At 36.0% G+C, this 21525-nt stretch overlaps 1 protein-coding gene across 1 annotated transcript in view; it reads right to left on the bottom strand.

Annotated features, from left to right (window-relative positions):
- Nucleotides 1-6591: 6591 nt before the first annotated feature.
- Nucleotides 6592-21525, bottom strand: part of ARHGEF3 (Rho guanine nucleotide exchange factor (GEF) 3) — a 25618-nt gene continuing 10684 nt past the window's right edge. The window contains exons 2-10 of the mRNA XM_009993401.1: nt 21506-21525; nt 14966-15136; nt 12614-12676; nt 11824-11920; nt 11649-11725; nt 9981-10238; nt 8674-8844; nt 8252-8438; nt 6592-7315 (exon numbers count right to left, since the gene is read on the bottom strand). The exon at nt 21506-21525 is cut by the window's right edge and continues 118 nt beyond it. Of these exons, the coding sequence (XP_009991703.1) occupies nt 6969-7315; nt 8252-8438; nt 8674-8844; nt 9981-10238; nt 11649-11725; nt 11824-11920; nt 12614-12676; nt 14966-15136; nt 21506-21525 (1391 nt within the window). The 3' untranslated portion in view covers nt 6592-6968. The remainder of the gene's footprint in view (nt 7316-8251; nt 8439-8673; nt 8845-9980; nt 10239-11648; nt 11726-11823; nt 11921-12613; nt 12677-14965; nt 15137-21505) is intronic.

Genomic DNA, 21525 nt, shown 5'->3' on the forward strand with positions numbered 1-21525 from the left:
AAAGAGTATTTCACTGAAGGACAACGCCACATGCTTCAATCCACAGCCGGCAGGGAAGTGGTTCTTGCGAGGCAGCGATGGGCGCACTGGGTTAGTAGCGTGTCCCCCGGGAAGTGTGATGAGTAAATGAACCTTTGCGCAGGCAGGAAGCCCAGGGCAGCACTGGGGGCAGGTCCCGTCCTGCCACCCGCAGGAGGTGGGCGCGGGGCACAGCGCGCACGCGCCCCTGTCCTGGCAGGGCAGCGCAGCAACTGACCTGGTCATCTCAACCAGCTCCCAAGAACAAAAAGCAGTGCGCTCAGAGTGCCTGTTCTTACTTCTTCCTTTCTAATTTCAAGGGTTTTTTTCCAAGACGTTGGCAAGCGACAAAATGTCAAAATACTGCCTTTGAAAAAACAAGAATTATTAACCATAAAGGCAGGCATGTATCACTAACAGAGTACTACTATTAATATCACTATACGTAGTAGAATCCTCAGTCTCACAATGAACAGCACCACCAAATAACCTTTCCTTCCCCAACTCCCTAAACATCTTCCCCATTTTACTGCGGGGGGAGGGGAGGGAGGAGGGAGGGTACAAACTAACAAACTTTTTCCCTCTTCGAATTAACAGTCTTCCGTGTAAGAAGTAATTCCAATTAAAACAGTAGTGACAGTTTTGTACAAAGAAGGTTTAAGAGCTACAGTTCTTACTGAACCAGTTAAAATATAAACTATGCTTTGTTACACATTTTGGGGACAGATCATCTTGTTCTATATTCTGTAATTAGAACAACTATGAGAGTGCATTTAAACCTTGTGATCGTGGATGTAAATCAGCTTTTAAGGAAAAATCAAAATTTTAAATGCAAATAACTGCTATTTCAAAACAGTAAATAATGAAATTTCATCACCTCTACACAATTGTTAGGTGAGCTTTGCTGGATTCCTCTGCAGTACTTCATGGTGTTGCTAGCTCATGTTATCCATCCTACACATGTATTGGAGGCCAGTAGTGAATCAGAAGATCATAATTTATTCAACTCTGGCACCCCTGCCTCAAGGCTTGTAACTTCTGGTTAAAGAAGGGTGTGAACTTGTGAAAGCCAAAACGAAGACCTTTCTTTGGCACCTCTGAGGAATGCACCAAATTGAAAAGTGCCTGCTGAAAATAACCCATTCTTGCAGTGCCTAGGAAATACAAATATTGGTTATTTAGTTTTACAAGTAACTAGGAAAACATCAAAAGCCCACAATTTGTTTTCTTTGTTAAAAGTATACTAGTGCTGTAATTGTTGAACAAATTAACGTACCAATACCAATTATCTTAAATCTTGATAATTGCAGCTATTTATATTGTCATGTCAAAAGCAGCTACCAAGCTTAAATGCAAGGAACAAATATTTCCACCCAGCCCCTTTATTTTATTGATCCCTTTTTAGTTTACATGTGAATCAGAAAATATAAGTAGCCTGCCAACCCACAAATGGTCTGGTACTAATGGTAGACTCCAGGGTGCTAAAAGATAAGCTAATAATTATTAGTTTATTCTTAGAAGACTTTGGGGAACCAGCCAAGTTTAAATAGGATAATTAAGTATCTGTAACTATAATCTACATAAATTACAGAAACATAAGACCAAACATTTATCTAATTGTAGAAACATGGTGTTCAATCATCTATGGGTAATAAAACCCACAAATACCATGTACAATCTATGGATAAATTAAGACTGTTTTCCTCAGAACTCTGATGTCCTGCCTCTGTGAGGATTCCATGGTCGTAAAGAGGATATTACAGATGAGGTGATATATTATCAGAATAATTTTGCTGTGCTTTATCTCATTCAAATAGAATTTTTTCCAGGAATGAATGTTGGTCCTACCAACCATATTGTCTATTCTCATTCCAAAAGATTTACTGAAAAATCTATCTATACTTTTGTCAGGTTGAAAGAATGTTCAAATGAAAAGCCATTAAGTTAATATGTATAGCTGTAATAAGTATCCAGCACCTTTTTCCTTAGGAAAATATAAATTTACCGTATGTGTATATATACACAGATACAACACTTATTTTCTGGCTTGCTTGAATTATCATAGCCTTATTGACACACTGTTCACAGTAGATAAAGACCTATGAATAACCATATGACAGTAGGTTTTCAAAGACTTAAGAAGAAACACCAAGTCTAAGCTGCAGATCTTCACTGTATCCCAGAAATACTGCCATGAAGTCATCTTGTATGGCTCAGCTATAGAGCCATTCCAAACAATTCACAAGCACTAAAGAAACAACTAACAAAAAAAGGTAATGTGGGAAACTACTGTATACTAAAATTACCCTGTAACTGTGACATGCATGCTTACTATCACTTTCTCTCCCAACAGGACAATATGCTAAAGCATTAAGTTCATGATTTATTTAATTTGTTCAGTAATGGGAAATATAAATGTGTGTATCATAACAAATCCAAACAACCTGTGAAGTCTTGCTTATTTACCAAACAACATACAAAGAAGTTTTCCTCATTTACCACTTGCTTTGAAAAGATACTTATTTGCAGTTGTACACGATTATTTCACATATTAATTAATATAAGCCTGGGAGAGAGAATCACAAAAATTACTAAGTACTACTTGATAACTGTTCTGTGCCACTAGGAATCTTAAATACTGATAGATAAAAAATAGGTAGCAAGAATCCCAGCTCACAAAAGTTCAGTGAAAAAATCACCATAGAAAGAGATTAGTTGAATACTTTTGAATAAAAAAAAGGTTATAACATCTGTCACCTTTTTTTTTCTGGTTTCTGTGGTATCTGATATTTGTCAAGTGTTCAACCACAACTCCCTGGGTTGCACAAGTGGTTTCCCACCCAAGTACAAAGCAGCTGCAGATGCCTTTGATTCTGAAATCAGATTATATGTAACACATTAGTTATACAGATTTAACCAGATTAATAGCTACAAAATAAAATACATTTATAAGGGGGGGTTGCATAAGGCTCCAGGCTCAAGGAACTAACTTGGGTGCTTGCTCCAGAAATTACCTCAGTATTCGTTTATGAAAGCAAATTTAGAAATGCAAAATATTATATAGTCTGAGCATATTATTACAGTTTAATTTCAATAACTAGAAATTGCTATTTTACTTTCCAGAAATTACTCTGGTGATCCAAACACATCTCATTTCTTCAAATGTTTGAGTCCTAATTTTGTGCTGACTAAATTTTAAATGCCAGAAGATCAGATAGGAAGACTGTATCATTACACTTTCTTTATAGACCACACAAAGAGAGGCATCTTCAGAAAATTCAGAGACAAAATTAATTTACACACTTGGAAGATCTTTAGTATAATTTATCAGCCATGGAGAAAATACGCCTATGATAGTAAAAGGTGAGACAAACTGGGGAAGCAGTCTTGACTTAGCTCTATAAAGCCAGCAGAAATTCACCTAGTACTTCTAACAAAGTTGTGATCGTTAGGTGAAAGTTTCAAAATATCTACTTGTAATTTTAAAAATAATTTCATGTTATAGTTATTAATACATGTACTATCTTAAAAGATTTTAAAATTAAAAGGTAATAAAATCAGATCTAAAAATTCAGTAATTTCCAGTAGATGGCACCATCAATGTGTAGAACAGATTACAATATTTTAAAATCAGTATTCATGAGTAGGCATTAAATGTGGAAGAGCTGTCCATTCTGGAACCCTCTGTTCAAAGGAAACAAATCTTTGTCCATATATGTAGAACTAAGTTTCTGGCTGTTAGATCCCAGGAATCAAGATGGTCTGCTAAGTGCCAGACAGTATCACCACAATACATCAACATTTTTAAAAAGAGCAAGACATTAAACTGGTATGTAAAAGTTCTGATTTATCTTCCGAACTCTAGAAATTACTATGAAACCTCAAGAAACCCCGTTCCCACTATTGCAGAGGCATTCCTAAGGAAGTATCCCTGGTTCAGACTGGTCATGCTGAATGGGAGTCACCACTGAGAAACACTTTCTCTACTTTGGGAGCTCAACTTTGGGCCTAACCTTTACCAAAGTTCTGCCAACTGATTCGCTGGTACTGAGCTTCACAGATTTTAAACTAAGTGCTCATGGTGTATCTTTGTTCCAAGAGATAAGTCTTCATCCTTTCAATGTTCTTTTCAGTGCTGCAGACCAAGTCTAGGGAACCAAAGACCAGACAGATTTTCTTTGTAGTCTCAGAGGACTCACACAGTTCAGACTTCTTAGAGCACTGCTACAACTTCTTAAGACTCCCTTCTGCTGACACCAGGATTAGTAACCATGATGATCACATATTTACTTCACATTCATTATTTAACATTTTATGCATCTTTTTTCACACATTTTATTGTCCATGCCCACCCCACCACCCCCACCTGCTGCAATCAAAAGTCATTCTTTCAAAAGCAGTGGCATTTTAGAAGTGAACCAAAAGAAGCTAACCAAATTCAGAATATTAGTATTTCTAAACTGAAAGGCCTATTCCTTAAGATGATAAAAAAAACCCCTAAACATTATTAAGCTTTATTAGATCAAATCAGTAGGTAAGTGCATGTCAACTACAAAGCAAAACTGAAACACTTGCACTGCAGCATGTTGAATGTGATGCTTAAGTGGTTTGCTAAATGACAGTAAACAAAATGTAAATTAATTTTCTGAGACTTACTGGCTTGTTGCTGGCTTTTTACATACACCAGAATTCATGATCTCAATGTTTTGGAACAATAGATACAGTAGAGGTGTGACCCACAAGGATCAAGAAAGAGAAACTGAAGACAGGGTACTAATTTTTTTCTTCCACCTATTTACTAAATACAAAACTTAGGTAAATGTATTGATTTGAGTACAGTTACTTCCTTCTTCATTACTGTTCTGTATCTAGCAAATTAGATCCAAATACGTATCACTTCCATGAAAATTAAATTTGAAGTGTTGGTCACATATGTTAAGCCTCATTGTGGGCACCATTTAAATATTTTTTGTAGTCTTCTTGCACAAACAACCAAACCAAATAAAAATAATTTAATGTAATTTATTTTAAATGCTTCCAGAAAAGTTTAAGGCTATTATTAAAAAAAAAAAAAAAGCCAATACACACATTCTTTCTTCTCTATCTGAACACTTTACATGTTTCTGCTCTTTTTAAACATTTTGCTGAACAGGTTTTATGAAAATGGTTCATCATCTGCTAAGCTTTCCTATGCCTTTTCTCTTGCAAATTTTTGCTGTCATCTTCACTGGCATACTCATTCAGCTCTAAGAATGAAGCAGTTGAAATAAATTACAAAGCCTGAAACAGAAAAGAAAATTTACTTTAAGAACTATAAATACAGAAATATGTTTCTATAGGGTAAAAATGACATTTTTTTTTAAAAATAAAAATACCTTGTTTTATATTGTTTATCTTGTCACATTGATTTCTGTAATGCACATCAGCATATAAGATACTTGACATAGTATCTTTTTGTAAACCTGTAGAACACAAGAACAATATTTTTGGCAATAACTTAGCACTTTTTCTACTTTTGTTGGTACAAGTACTTTGCACAGATTATCTTGTGTAATATCACAGATCATTTAAATTTATTAATACATCATTTTCATAGCTTGCCATACAGAACTGGCATTATTTCTTATACTAAGAAATAAAATATTACCCAGGGATTCCTGAAAAGTAACAGGATGTTTAACTGAGTGTTTTAGACTGCATTTAAGTGACTCATCTGCTTCTCATCATAATGAGTAGATTAAATCAGCCACCAAAAGATGCAGTAACATTTCCAATTACAGCGTGAGATTAAATGCAACAAAAACTTTTAAAAGAAAACTTGAGAAAAATATAAAGGATGTAATACATCCTAAAGGAAAAGCAATTCCCTTTTTTTTTTTTTAAACTTTCTCTACATAATCCCATAGGGTATTTGTAGAGCACCATTTATATAAAATCATCACTTACTTTAAAAACCAACTACATATAATTGTAAACAACCATTTACAGGAAATTATATGTTTTAACATTAGTTTAGTGGTGTTTAAAACCAACAGTGGAGGTCAGTGGAGTGCAAAATGCTGAAGAGGGCCTATTAACAAGCAAAAGCTTTTCTCCATTCTTATCCTGTTTGGGATAAAATATGTATATATTCATATATATATAAAAGTATATATATGGCACTGAAAGCAAACTACCAGCTTATTTACAAATACCCAGTATTCTCAGCATTTCATTTAATTCAGTGCTGGCTGCAGAGGTTAGGTTGGGTTTGGTCAGGGGTTTTTTTTCAGTTGATTATTTTGAGCATTATATACTCTAATAAATCAACCATAGCACTATACTGACCACTTAAACTGAGCAGATTTTAGTAAGTTTGGTTGTTTAATCTGAGGGTAGTGCTTCATTTTGAAAAATTCCTAAAAAGTCACTGGTTACATGACCTGAAATTTATCATTCTCATTGATTTAATACCACAAGACTTCAGATAGACTATTGCAAGAGGTTTTTCTTTTTTCCCCAAGAAAATATTTCTTCCTTCCATGTCTTTATGAAAATGCATGATGGTGATACCCATCCTGAAACTCCACAGAAAGTCCACATCTTCAGCTGCCCCATTAAAGGGCAAATAAAGTACTTTAAAAATTATGAAAAGATATTTCTATGTAACACACATATAAACAGTAGTTTAGATACTCTGTTTACAGCAGGACATTGAGAATAACTGGTCAAGTACCTCCTTCATCCACCTTAGATGTTTATGGACTATAACCACAGGACGCGAGTTGCAACAGATTCCAGCTTATACAAATGGGCAGTTACAGTACACTCATAGGCTTATGAATACAAGGACTGCATTGACATTGTCACCAAAAATATTTTAAAAGTGCTTCTCCAAATGGTTCCATCTATGGAATGCAAATACTGTACAGGTAAGAGATAGATTTTCTTCCCCGAACTGTAAGTTTCTGTCAAACATTGGTTTCTGTTTGTTTTTCATTCTCAGAACAGTTTGTCTGTTCCATACGTTCACAGTCGATGCTGATCTCGCTGGTGTCCATACTACAGTCTGACTCACAGTCTGATTGGTCCATCTTCTCGAGGGTGGGCTCTCCCTGGGGTACTTTGCTTCCATTTGGTGACAAAAGAAACTGTGCCTCCGAGTTCAGCACACTTGCTTTGCCCGCACACGTCAATTTTTCTTTGGCCTGACGGATACAGTTAAGCCACTGCTGTTTGTTGAAGGAGTCATTGGCTTGGAGTGAGTGAGTCTGGCTTTGAGATCCATTTTTGAAGCTGACTCTAAAGAAGTTTTTGACTGAAAGAAACAATACATATTAAAACTGGGAATGCTTTCGCTGAATAGATTTTCTAATCAAGGAGTGTATTTAAATAACAGCATCTGCACAGTCCTTGATTTAAGGTGGTTTCTTAACCATACCATGTCAGGGAGAAGTTTGGGTATCTCCCTGTTTTGTGGGGCAAAAACACAGAACACCACAAGTACTTCTAATGATTTCTTGTTGCTGGATTAAACAGTTTTGGGTCTGTCATGCATGAGCTGCCATAAAGCTTTCAGTGAATCAGCAGGATTAAGGCTTCTCCCACACTTCAACACCTCTCCTCCTACTTGTCTGGAAAGCAGATTTCCAGAACCTTCCCTTAATACTGTCCCTTGTGTCAGCTGGAGATTGCCTGCTCTCTCCCATTGTCACTAATAAACAAATATGCACAAAAACCCCTCAAAGTTTCCACCAGATAAATAAGATTCAAAGAACCCTTCTAATAGAAACAAGTATCGTTATAATATGCTTAAGTAGAAGGACATTAAGTCTTACCTGTTGCCATTAACATGAATAGCTGCAGTCTTAACACTGAGCACTACATTAATTATTTATCTCTGAAAGACTTGGTTATGGAATAGCAATCAATGTCTCCATAATACTAGGAAATTCATAACAGCTAAAGTTAAGATTGCGAAATACACTTGCTTATAGTTTTGTGGTTTTGTCACTACATTCTACTTATTCTCAGAGAAGCAGGTGTGTGAAGATATCTCATGAATAATACAGTGAACTTTAAGAAATAACCTAAAAGAAGCAAGTCATAGGAAAATAAACTAGTTTCAAGTAAAAATCAGTATGTTGACTATAAATGATGTGAATTTTAGAGAAAACACTCTGATGTCTCAGTGGCAGGTGTCTTAAGGTTATAATGATCCTATATGAACAAATAAAAGAAGGTGAAGCCATACTTCTCTCGTTGTTGCTGAAAGCACCACGTAGGGACCCGCCCAGTCGCACCTCTCCATCTTGCAAGTCCTCCAACACGAGCTCCCTCACTGGAATTGGCTGCCGATAGAGCTGGTAGCAGAGCTGCTCATTATGGGTGATAGCTCGAGTAATCACCAGCACTTCTTCAAAGAGGAAGACGTGCAGTTTCTGTTAGAAGTTAATAAAGCATTAATCCTTTTTCAATTATCAATATTCAGCAATCTTTTTACAATTCACATGCTGCTCATCACAGCTCTTTGAAGCTCAGAAAATTACTTTTGCTCCTAGGTGGCACAAGTCACCTGTTATCATCTTTCTGTATGTATACCCACAGCTCTTTCAGCTGTCATGCAAAAAGAAGATACCTTTAAAAGCTATTTATGACAAAATATTTATTTCTTACCACTCCTCTGTTGTTCTTTAGTTCACCATGACAACATACAACACGTGAATTGTCAATCAATGAATCCCTTTGGCCTTCTTCAAGATAAATCAGTCTCTCTTTATAATACTGGCATTCAGATTCACCGGTCTTTACATTGATTTCAGCCACTATGCCCTGAATTATATTTATCTATAGAAAAACAATGAAAACAAGTGAACTTTAATTAGACAGCCCAATATTAGAGCTATCCCTTAATCATTTGAACTATAGCTACAGTACATTTTAATTTACAGTATATTTTAATGAATTTTTTGCAGACCAGTCTATAGGAGTATTAATATTAGCAACAGAATTAAGCAGATTACAGTGTTCAAAGACACTTTAGTTTGGGTTTATCATTGTTATCATTGTCTATCATTGTTACCTTTTTATATCAAGCCTAAACAGGCAGAATTAAGATAAACTGAGTAAGAAATATAATCAGAGATGTCTTTTTGTCAGCTGAAATGTGCCAATAAGTGACACAAGACAAACAGCCTCCCTTCAAAATACTGATTTAAAATAGATTATAATTATCTGAAAACTGCTACTGCATGTCCTCAAAATATTAATGAAATTTACTTATATTTAAATACCATTCAAAAGCAGTAGAGTACTGATGATTAAGTTAGAAGTCTGCTTCAAAAAAATCTGCTACAGTAAACTCATTTACTCCAAGACACACATTGCCATATGTGCACATATTAAAAATCAGAAATCAGACAATTAGAAAATCAATCAATTAGAATCTGGAAATCTTAGAAACCTTTCAGAATATCAGGTCCCTTTCTATTAATATGGAAGTTTTAAAGCCTTGAATTTATCCCTCTTGTTTTACTTCAGAAAGCATAATGCTATTGTCAATTAAAAAAAATAATTAAGGCAAGTTACAGCAACATTCCTGCAGACAGTAACTGATCTAGATGTAGAGGTTATGTAAAATCTCAAGCCAGGAAATAGAATTTACCTAATTGATCTAAAACCTGAAAAGAAATCTCCACATTACCCAACTTGGATTAAAATGAAAAATGACATTGAATGGTAAATACAAAATGGACAACGATCAGATAAGAGCTCTGAAAACACCTCCCATTCCCCCCCCTTTTTTTTGGTATCACTTTGCTACTGAAATAGGATTTAACTGGGGAAGCAGAGCTAGATATTTAATATATTACTTTTGTCTGTTTGTATAAGTATTTGCTTTTCTATATTTAGTGTCCCTTAAATCATTAATAAGCTGAAAATGCTATAATCTCCTAAAAAACCCAAATCCAACAGTAACTCACAGCTTCTTCAAGGTGCTGCTGATCTGGATGATCATTTGGTGTGTGTCTCAAAATCTCTCTGAGTAGTAATGGGTATTTAACCAACCGGCTTCTTGGGATGTCAAGGAAATTCCAAAGGTCCAGTTTGCGACTGAAAGGAGACTCCAAGCAGCGCTGCAGGAAATCGTACACTCTGTGATCTTGTTTCTTGTGATCCAGTAAAGCTTTGGCTGCCACTTGATTGCTGCAGTAGCTATCATAGGAGTTCAGGCATGGAAGCTGAAACAGAGCAGTTTCTTACATATAAAGTTTTAAGTGAATCAGGATGTCAGAACTCATGCTGAGAACCCCTTAGCTGCAGATTTACTGTCAATTTATTGATGTTTCCAACATACATAAGGTTTACAAGGGTCCTCTAACCAATTTGTTCATCATTTAAATCATTTAGAAGCTCATCTCTCAATTCCCAGAGATCTCCAATATTAACCCAAAGCACTAAAAACACCTTAAGACTTAAGACTGACCAATGCCTTGTGCAGCCAATAGTTGAACACAGAAGTATGATTTTAACTATGAATTGAAAGCTCAGGAAGAACTCCCAAACCTGGCCTTTTTTAGATAAGCAAACTTACATAGTCAAACTTTTATACTGCTCTCAAGAACCTTGACCAAACTAAGATGACAGAACCATGCCTTAAATCTGAAAAAAAACGTAGCTTGTGTGTTGATTATAACAATACATCTGTTGAGAAAACCTACCACATTACCACATGATTATACATAAAATCTTCAACAAAATAAATTAGACTTGGACATATTTGGACCAAGAAAAGTTGACTGGTATTCAAACACACCAAAAAACAAATACATTTAAAATTACTTTATGTAAGGAGAAATAGAATTTTTGACACAACCATATAACCAACTATTTGCATTATGTACTAGTAGTGATCATGTTTCTCTTGTTTACAATAGGCCACTGTTTCACAAAGAGCTGCTAAACAGATTATTTACCTGCTCCATTTTTTCCTGTTAAATTTCATTACTTACATATCTTTTTCATATATCTAAATCCCTTTTGAAAAAGCTCTTTTTTTAATGAACAATTCTATCAACAAAACCAACAAAAGCTACTTTCAGTGGTTATGCTGTTGGATGCTAGTGAAAGTGAACTTAATCAACTTTTTCTTCTGTGGGGCAGCAATAACATCTCTCTTATATCCCTGCCTGCCTTATTTTAACAAGCTTCTAGAAAATCAGTATCTTTGACAGCACTAACAACTACCTGTTCTCTTGACTGAAACAGAGTGACATTCAAAAATAATTGTAAGGTGCCCTTATACAATGTGACTGTTTAAGCTTCACTTCCCTTGGAAACCAGAATAAAAATGGGGACAGATTCTTAAAATTCTACATCAGACAAACTCTACTCTGACTCCTGATTTTCATTTAAAGCATATTAAGTACTGATCATCTCATGAATAGGAAAATTTTAAAAAGCAACATTCTAGTCTAAATCTTTTCATGGTAAAGCCCTAGGAAGTTAAAATACTGTATTATGTCTTTAAAGAAATACTTTCAGAATATCTTTTGACATGTTATTCTAGATATAGAAAGGAAACTGTCTGATAAAAACCGTGTTGCAGCTCCAAACTGAAGTCCCAAAACTGATTAAAAACTCTGCCTTACCCAGCCCACAAGGATGTGGCCAACATGTTCTGTTGATCCATCAGGTTTCCTGACTTCTTGAAGTCGTCTAAGGAGATCTAATCAGGATTTAAAAAAAAAAAAAAAAAAAAAAGCAGCTTCACTTTATGAACAAGATGTGCAGTAGTAACACAGATGAAGACTATTTGAGTTTTACCTTCGTGTAGAGGAATTAGAGAGTCCAGTGTTCCAAAAATTTGGTTCAACTCTTGCTCTGTCATTATGGAAAGTTTAAGCATTGGGTCATGATAAGCCTGACAACAAAATAACAGGAGGGGAGTTCTGTAATTAATGCATCATTGGGAGCTGAAAAATAGTACTAGTATTTAAAGTTCCCTGTAGATAAAAAGAAACCAACCGTGAAGAATATTGTAAAGTTTCATAACCATAGTTCAAACTATCCATTTTATATATAAAAAAAATAAAATAAAATCATAGAATCACAGAATAGTTTGGGTTGGAAAGGTACTTCAGGATCATCTAGTTCCAAGCCCCCTGCATAGGCAGGGACACCTTCCACTAGACCAGGTTGCTCAAAGGCCCATCCAACCTGCCCTTGAACAACACTTCCAGGGATGAGGTATCCACAACTTCCCTGGGCAACCTCTGTCAGTGTCTCACCACCCTCTAAGTAAAGAATTTCTTCCTAATGTGTAACCTAAATCTGCCATCTTCCAGCTTAAAGCCATTACCCCTTGTCCTATCACCACAAAAGTTCCTCTCCAGCTTTCCTGTAGGCCCCCTTCAGGTACTGGAAGGCTGCTGTAAGGTCTCCAAACAAATTAAAGAAGCATACTTAAGTGTGTCAGAAACAATGTGAAAACAGAAATATGTTTGGGGTTTTTTCCTCACTGTCTCAGCAATTATAAAACACAAGGATCAGTTTAAAAGTGATACAAACCAATAAATGCTGTTTATTGTTTTTGGGACCTTTTTTAAAAACATACCTTTTTTGCTAACTTCAGATCCTCTATCAAGTCTTCTTCTCCCTGGGAAAGTTCAAAGATAGCCTGTAAAAAGACACACATCTTTACTTATTTTGTACTCAACTTGTTGAGCTGATGTTATATTCTGAATAGCTGTCAATACCATGTAGCAGAATTTATCTAAATCTAATTGCAGAAATAAAATAAGGCTTTATTTCATAGCTACATATTATGTGCAGTATTTTTTTTAAAACAGACCAGTATCAGATTGCTCATAAAATGCTTATCTGAAATAGCCACAGAATTAGTTTTTTTCAAACAGATTTGTTTCCAGATGGGCAAGCCATCTATTTGCATAGGAGTTTGTAGTGTTCCAAAAGTTGCAGGTGGTCTAGTAGGTAAAAGACAGAACTTCTTTAGAACATTTTGTTGGTACTGAGCACTTTTATTTTGGTATCAGTTAATTTTTTTTGTTATGAAGGCTGAGCTCTATTTAACTGTCTGCTGCTACTAGTTACTTCCCTTGAGGCAGATTTGAGACTTTAAAGCTGGCAGACTAAAATCACCACCCTAAAACACTGACTTATCTAAACACTATTTTATCTACTTATTGCATTGTTACATTCTAAACCAGGGTACAGTGAAAGTTAACAATACTTTTGTCAGTTAGAATTACTAACTTCACAGTCACGGCTCTCAAACTGCTTAAATTATGGCAGAGTATCTTCATCTAGTGCAGATTCTCCTTGCTTGATAATAAGTACAGAGGGAAGGATTGCCAGAGGGCGAGGTAACTGACAGAACCTCACACAAAACTTCCTGGAACACATCTCATGCCTTTGGGCTCAGTGAAGGATCCTGGCTTCTGCCTCAAGACAGTAATGACTGTTACACTATGCAAACAGTTTCTACAGTTTATTTTTCAATAGGCTGCCTCTGAAGTTCTCATTTTAAAAAGTTTTTCCTATGAATTCTTATGGCTTTCTTATGAATTCTTTATGACTCAGTCTCTGAAGTATCCTCAGAGAGATTGTTATGCTCATTCTATCATTACTAGAATAACAGAATGAAACCTCAAAGTATGAACCATCACTACAGAAACTCAGAGAACATGTACACAGCCAATCACAGTACAGTAAACCATAGAACGACAGAATGGTTTGGCTTGGAAGGGACCTAAAAGATCATCTAGTTTCAACCCCCCTGCCATGAGCAGGTATACACAACTTCCCTGAGCAACCTCTTCCAGTGTTTCACCACCCTCACACTAAAGAATTTCTTCCTAATATCCAATATAAATCTCTCCTCTTTCATTCTGAAACTATTGCCTCTTATTCTATCACTCCATCCCCTTGTAAGAAGTCCCTCCCCAGCTTTTCTCTAGCCCCTTCAGGCACTGGAAGGTGCTATTAAGGTCTCTCTGGATCCTCCTCCAGGCTGAAGAGCCCCAACCCTCTCAGCCTGTCTTCACAGGAGAGGTGCTCCAGCCCTCTGATAACCTTCGTGGCCCCTCTCTGGACTAACTGTAACAGCTCCGTGTCCTTCTTATGTTGGAAGCCCCAGTAACTTCACATTTACTAAGAAAATGTTATGAGGTAATTTTAAAAAAATGTATATATTCATCTAATACAGTTTGAATTACAAAAAGTAGGGATGGAATTCTCCTTCTAGTGCAGGTGGATGTTCTGTTTAATTTCAGGAAAGCTTCAAGCAGTATCCTAATGCCTACTTGAAGTTCTCAACTCCCCTAAAAGATCATCTAGTTTCAACCCCCCTGCCATGAGCAGGTATACACAACTTCCCTGAGCAACCTCTTCCAGTGTTTCACCACCCTCACACTAAAGAATTTCTTCCTAATATCCAATATAAATCTCTCCTCTTTCATTCTGAAACTATTGCCTCTTATTCTATCACTCCATCCCCTTGTAAGAAGTCCCTCCCCAGCTTTTCTCTAGCCCCTTCAGGCACTGGAAGGTGCTATTAAGGTCTCTCTGGATCCTCCTCCAGGCTGAAGAGCCCCAACCCTCTCAGCCTGTCTTCACAGGAGAGGTGCTCCAGCCCTCTGATAACCTTCGTGGCCCCTCTCTGGACTAACTGTAACAGCTCCGTGTCCTTCTTATGTTGGAAGCCCCAGTAACTTCACATTTACTAAGAAAATGTTATGAGGTAATTTTAAAAAAATGTATATATTCATCTAATACAGTTTGAATTACAAAAAGTAGGGATGGAATTCTCCTTCTAGTGCAGGTGGATGTTCTGTTTAATTTCAGGAAAGCTTCAAGCAGTATCCTAATGCCTACTTGAAGTTCTCAACTCCAGGCTTTAAAGACGACCTTTGAAAATGAAATTTATGTTAAAAAAATATATGTATACCTCTTGACGCTTGATTTCTTTAGATGTAAGCATGTGACTGACACACACATCAAAGGTCTCACTCCAGAGTTTGCTGTCTCTCCGCTTGGTGTTAGCTGGGGGCACATTCCGAGCCCATGGTCGTGGGCTGAACAGGTCTGGGCGACTGTCGCTACGGAAACTGATAGAACGCTAGAAATACACAGATGGACAGTTTTTCTTGTTAAGACAGGGGTTTTTTCTTAAGGAATTTATATACACAGGTTAATACAACAGACAAACTTAGTTTTTACTGTGATTAATAGCAACGTAAGAAAAATCATTTAGTACATCTTTATGGAAGGCCAGTACTTCAGTTCCTGCACTGACTGATGTCGATGTCCAGTTCTCAGCATGTTTCTAACTATATGATGCATTCAAACACCTCGCAACAAGAAGGAATTACAGACAATGGCAGAATGGTGATGTGGAGAGTGGATTGTTCAGCAATGTCTCTACTGAGAAACAATAGGTCCTACCTTAAGGATATCAGATAAAAAGGTGCATGACATCATTTAATGGTTCAAGAAAAAAAAAAAAGTTTTCTCAGTTGGGCAGAAAGAGGGTTCATAAAGTGACACTGCCCTTCAAAACATTTCCTCTTATCTTAGCGAGTGTCTTGAACGCAATGATTTTTATTTTTTTTTGTAAACTGTCAGAATCATGAAAGATTTGATTGGTATCATCATTCCAAATATGTCCATAGCAGGATTAAATATTTAGTGCTACAACGCTTTAACTGACCAAACTAGTTTTGATACATGAAGAAACCCTTCAGGGTAACACCCTGCCTCTTCAGAGGTACAATGAGATCAAGAAACTGACACATAGAAAGGTATGAAATGGATACCTGACTGAAAAGAACAATCACCTTATCTTTAAGGAAGAAGTCAATATTCATATTTTAATGACAAGAAACAAGCCAGATTCTTTTCTTTTCACACCACTTACTCCTACTTATGTCTTAGCATTTGAAGAAACATTTTAACCAATCAGTGCTAACAGATGGCTAATTGTGAAATACCAGTGCTGTGTTCTACTATTGTAGTATCTTTATTAATATTTCTGGAGCCTCTAAACTCTGATGATGTATTCCAGTCTCTTGTATCTATTATGTGGTCTGGTCTTAAACTTCAATAAAAATAAGTCTAATTTTAAGTGAGCCTTGAGAGTTATATCTGCCTGTAGACTGTTCAGGCTACACATGGATATGTTATGTGTTCACTGTGTTATTTTGAAAAGATTCTTTTCTTGCTTCATTAAAATTAGAGGCTTCTTTCTGAGATCTTACCTCTGAAATGCCTCAAGTATTTCCCATTCTTGAAATACTTTACATTTTTGTTGTTATTTAAAACTTGCTTTATATAACACAATTATCTTTCAATTGCCTTAGGTAAGAATATTCAAAACAAAATACATTCTTTTCATTTCCAGGTTGAAAGCAGCATATACAAAGCACAATATCTGAAATTCTCTTCTGAAGATAAGAGCCCATGAGACAGAAACAACGCCTATAAATACAATATTTTTTAAAATATCAGAAGATACATAAATAAAACTGTGCCTTTTAACAGAAGTAATTTTGTGCCCTACTTGGAATTGACAAAACCCCTAAAAATAAACACACATACACTTACATATACCAACCTTCCAAAACTTTGCAAGTCAGGTGCTAGTCTTCCTTTAAGAGTTAAGAAGATAAAGAAACACATGTGAAATGACATGCTTCATTCAGACTTGTTATAATGATATCTCGTGAAATTTGTTATTTTCTCATGCAAATGAAAAGATTAGGGAAAAGAGGCAGGTGTGTTGCATCCACAGATCACCAACCATGAGACTGCAGCCAAGCAGAACTGTTGTCATTCCATGACCCAAGGTGGAATGCCCCTTTTCATGCATTTCCATATGCATCCTCCACTATATAGCTTCTCTGTTTGTGGTGGTGTTTTCTTAAAGGAGTATGTTATGTTGAATGAACTTATAATGAAAAGCCCCAGACATACTGATCTATTAAGTAAATGCCTTGATCATGAAACCTTGTAACAAAAAGTCCTGTATCATGTCATAAAATGGTAAGCACCCGTAACAACAAACTGAACTTGCATTCAAATATTTTGAATAAAATCAACTTTTACCTCAACTGATGGAAATGTTTCTTTATGCTGCATGAGAATGCTTGATACTGTTTCTCTACAGCCTTATACTGTCCTGGATTGGGCAGAAGGGGTACAAAAAGGGTAAACCTACAGTATCAAAAGAAAACCAAACTCCCCAAAAATCCTGCCTGCTTGCTTGCTTATCCTCTTTACTACGTGGACAGAGTATATATTGACTTGATTTATCTTATACATCGGCCTTTTAATTAACCACACAAAGGGTACTTTGCTTTATATTAACAAGGGACACTGGAGTGAGGGTATTTATTAGTGGAAAGTGACAGGAATGTTTTGAGGTGTTATTTAACAATGAGAACAAATTTCATTTCAAGAGCAAGTGGTTTCTTTGTCTGGCATGTTTCCTTCTTTTATACTCTAGCCCAGCAAAGGCAGAAAACACTGACTGACTTCTTGCGCTGGTATACAGAAATCTGGTTAGGCTGGGAACCACATACTTCAGTGTGGAATTCAAGCTTAAATTTTAAATTTTTATTTATTTATTTATTACTTTTCTCCTTTGCATTTATGTTACAGGAATTGGCTTGTAAAACTCAGAAGACAAACTAATACATCACCAGAAAAATACTATTTAATGCTAAAATTAATAAGTTGTCACTTGACAGTCAAGCATACTTGAACCAGACACAAATAGAAATTAGATGTAAACCTGATATATAAGCCTAATTAAAGAAAATCCCAAATAATATATTTTTTCAATAAAACTCTCTGATGACTTAAGATAAATGTTCATCAGTTTAACCACCTCAGTTGTACTTGCAAAAAACAGACTCATTTCAGGTTAGTGGAATAGAAAGTTCTTCCATACATTTTTTAAAATAAATGTAAAGGTACTCTGATGGTATCTTTGGTTGGTACATGCCATGAAGAGGAAAAAAAAAAGTAATTAAAAAACCCCATCAGTCATGTGATAGAATCCTATGAAGGAATTATAGGAATGTCAAAACAACATTTTTGTGTCTCCAGACATAAAAACATTTTCCTGGTTTCTGGCTTCCTTAAAAAACATGTCTAGCATACTGCTTAAGAATCACACACATCTGGGATTATTAAAATGTTCACATAATACCTAAAACTACAGGACCTGGGGAAGAATCCAGCCACAGTCCCTGCTATTGTTTACTCCATTTATCTAACTGCAATAGCTTTCATTGGCTGCTACAGGACTAGGGGTTACTGATGTTTATCATACAATTAAAAAACCTTAATTTCAGCTGCAGTAAAGCAACTTCATGTACTGGGCAAAGGGCACTAGAGATCAAAGTTCTGGCTTTCACAACTGATGCTAAGAAGAGTTTTCTTCTTAAGGATTTTTTAAAATTTCCACTGTTCTAAGATAAGAAGAATTTGGACTGCCTGCTTAAATTCAAGACACACTGATGAAAACTGAAGTTGCAGAGGAAGCTAGCCAGACTAATTTCTCTTCAGCATCAGATGGAGTTCTTTTTCTAATCCTATTTTCAGCTCTTAAGCCAAACAGCACAGCTGTGAGTAAGACCAAAAAAAACCAAGCAGATTGTCATAATCATTAGTCTAGCTTGATGCAGACTGAAAATATAGCTATGAAATAAAGTGGTTTTCCAGGTCGATAAACAAATAAGAACACCTGTGTAGCACTTGGTATCCTGCAGATACACAGATCTACTCTCTGAGATGAAGCTAACAGCATTAGTTTAGACCATTAGTCTAGAGTGTGGCAGAAAAAGACGATTACTACGAATAGTCGGTGGGGGGGTGGGGAGGGAAAGCTGGAAAGACTTGATGTGTTTTTTACTTGGTATCTTTGTGGAAAAGAGTAATAAAGTAAGACACAAAAAAATAAAATTCCTCTATAATCAGTAAAACATGCAAAGCTTGAACGTATCTTACAAGACACTACAGAGATCCCAAACAGAGCTGTTTCTCTACAACCTTCTTAGAGGAAGTTCATTAATACAGAGTGGAAGATACAGGTACAGACGTAAGGAAAATCATGCACAATAAACTTGGTTTTCCTCTTACATGTATCTTCCATTTAGAAAGAATAGTTTTATTTGAAAGAAAGATTCATTTGAAATGCTATAAAGGAAACTTAGAAGGATCTAATTCCTTTTATTGATGAAGTGAGAGTGGTCTTTTTGGATGGATGTGCTGTTGGCTTTGTTTTGTTGTTGGGGTTTTTTTCCCAGGGTAGAAAGTTGTTGTTTTGGATATTATAATGAGGTTTGGTTTTTTTCATTTTCCAGATACAGAACATCCAGAAGTAATGCTGAAACATTCTGGCTGAAACAACTTAATAATAAAGATACATAAAAGTTCATCCCATCAAACAAACCAACACTTTTTTCCTTTTACAAGTATTGCACTACAAGAAAAAAAAAAAAATCCTGCTCTATCCTCCTACACAAGACACATTGACAACTATGTCAATACATAGTAAAGTAAAAAACCTATATGTGCTTCCCAGAATGTTTCTAAACAATACCAAGTGGAGGACCTGAGCACAAGAAGGTCAGTGTTCTGTCTATTGTTGCTGACAAAAATCAGGTAAGTAGTCAATTTACAGCCAGCCATGAAGGCCAGTTTGAGACATCACCAGTGTTCACCATTGACTTCTCATCACAGCTCCTTCAAGCACATAGTTACTTAGAGGAGATGGTAGGAATAACATCACTGTTAAATCTGCTTAGAATCACACAGTTAATGAAAATAAATTCTTATAATCAGTATGAATACAGCAAGACAGAAATGCTTGCGGACTTGCAACAAAGCCACTGTTCTCTGTCAAAATCTGCCCTGAAACACATTTATCTAGCTGTCATCTTGGGAAGCTGCTACTACATGCATGAAGGGATAGTTTGTTTCAGATAGTCTAAATCAAACCTTATTAAATACAATATTATGCTGGACAACCCAGTCCCACAGGCATTCACTACAGAACAATAGTGTAAGTACTTAAATGAAGACAACAGCTGTCTCAGGCTGTGAAAAGGGAAGCATCATGCTCAGAAGCAGTTTAGCCAAAAAGTAATTCACTTTCCACACTGCTCACAACTGGAACTAATGTAGTCCTTTCAGAGCCGGGCCAATTTTTTCCTGGAGGCAGACTATGGAGGAGATTTATACACCCAAGGGAATACAGGCATCTCTGCTCTAGTCACGCTATAATACACCTTCTGGATCAAACCCAGACGAGAGGAGTTCAGCCATTTTGCCTTTCCTCCAACCACACACATGCAGCATTTGTATGCAGATGTCTGCACTTTCAAAAACAAGCACAGGAAAACCAATGTTAAAGAAAACCTGTAGTACCTGTTTTCTATATAACTAGCACTACAGGAAGAAGTTTTTTTTCTCCAGAACTTGTATTTATTTGTCATAACACTCCAAGCTCTGAAGATCTACTTCTTTCCTCCTTGAGATTAACAGATAACTTCAGTAATGCTATAATTCAGCTGATTTTGATTAAGTAACATTTTAATACATTCAAGACATTTTATTTTTCTTCTCATCAAAGAAACTGGTCTTGTGAAAGATTCTTTTTTAGATCTTATACATGCCTTGTTACATAAACTGTTTTAAAGGAGAAACAGTCTGGCCTTCTAGCCAGACCCGCACCAGTATTGTTGCTCCCAACTCTTTGTCTCTCAAGACAAGCATTAGGAGCTGAGCACCCAAATCTTTTTGCAATTTCTAGGTCTGAAGGCACAAATACTTTATAAATTAAAAGTTCCATTTGTCTCTAAGTATGTTAAATATTACAAACCTAATCTATAATATAGAAATTGAAACTACAAAACTATTTCATTTCTAAGCTGCATTTAAAATTTGTTTGCCCTTTCTTAATTTTCAGCAGCAACTTCCAAAAATTACTTTTTTCCAGTTGTTCATTAACTCTTTTGTTTAGGCAAGGTCAAAGTTCACTACACAGAAGGAAATGTAGCAGCCTACGAGACTAATTATACTAAAAATAACATTTTTTAAAAACCAACCAAAATTAATGGAAAGTGTAATGGAAAATTCTGTTAATCAAATTAAAAAAACAATGGTAATCCTTTACTATAACAATTTTTATGCATTACAGGTTCAATATTTTTCTCACTGGTAATTAAAAACATTAATTTCCTGGACAGAGAAGTGTTTGGGCTTTTTTGAGGTAAGAGTTCAGAGTTTTTAAGTTGAATGACTCTGTAGCCATAAGTTGCCTAAGCCTGTTTGGTGCATTACAATGGTGGGGGTGGGTGTCCCTATGTGCCGTTCAGGTTCCTTTGGTACCCCGAGGAGAAACCATGAATTCTTAAAGTTGTAAAACACATTCCCCTTTTTGCAATGCAATTTGGTGCAGCAACACATTTGCTGTGAGTACCTGAAGTGTCTGGCTGAACC

This window comes from Chaetura pelagica, unplaced genomic scaffold (genome assembly GCF_000747805.2).
Source record: "Chaetura pelagica isolate M959 unplaced genomic scaffold, ChaPel_1.0 scaffold630, whole genome shotgun sequence".
Lineage (NCBI taxonomy): Eukaryota > Metazoa > Chordata > Aves > Apodiformes > Apodidae > Chaetura > Chaetura pelagica.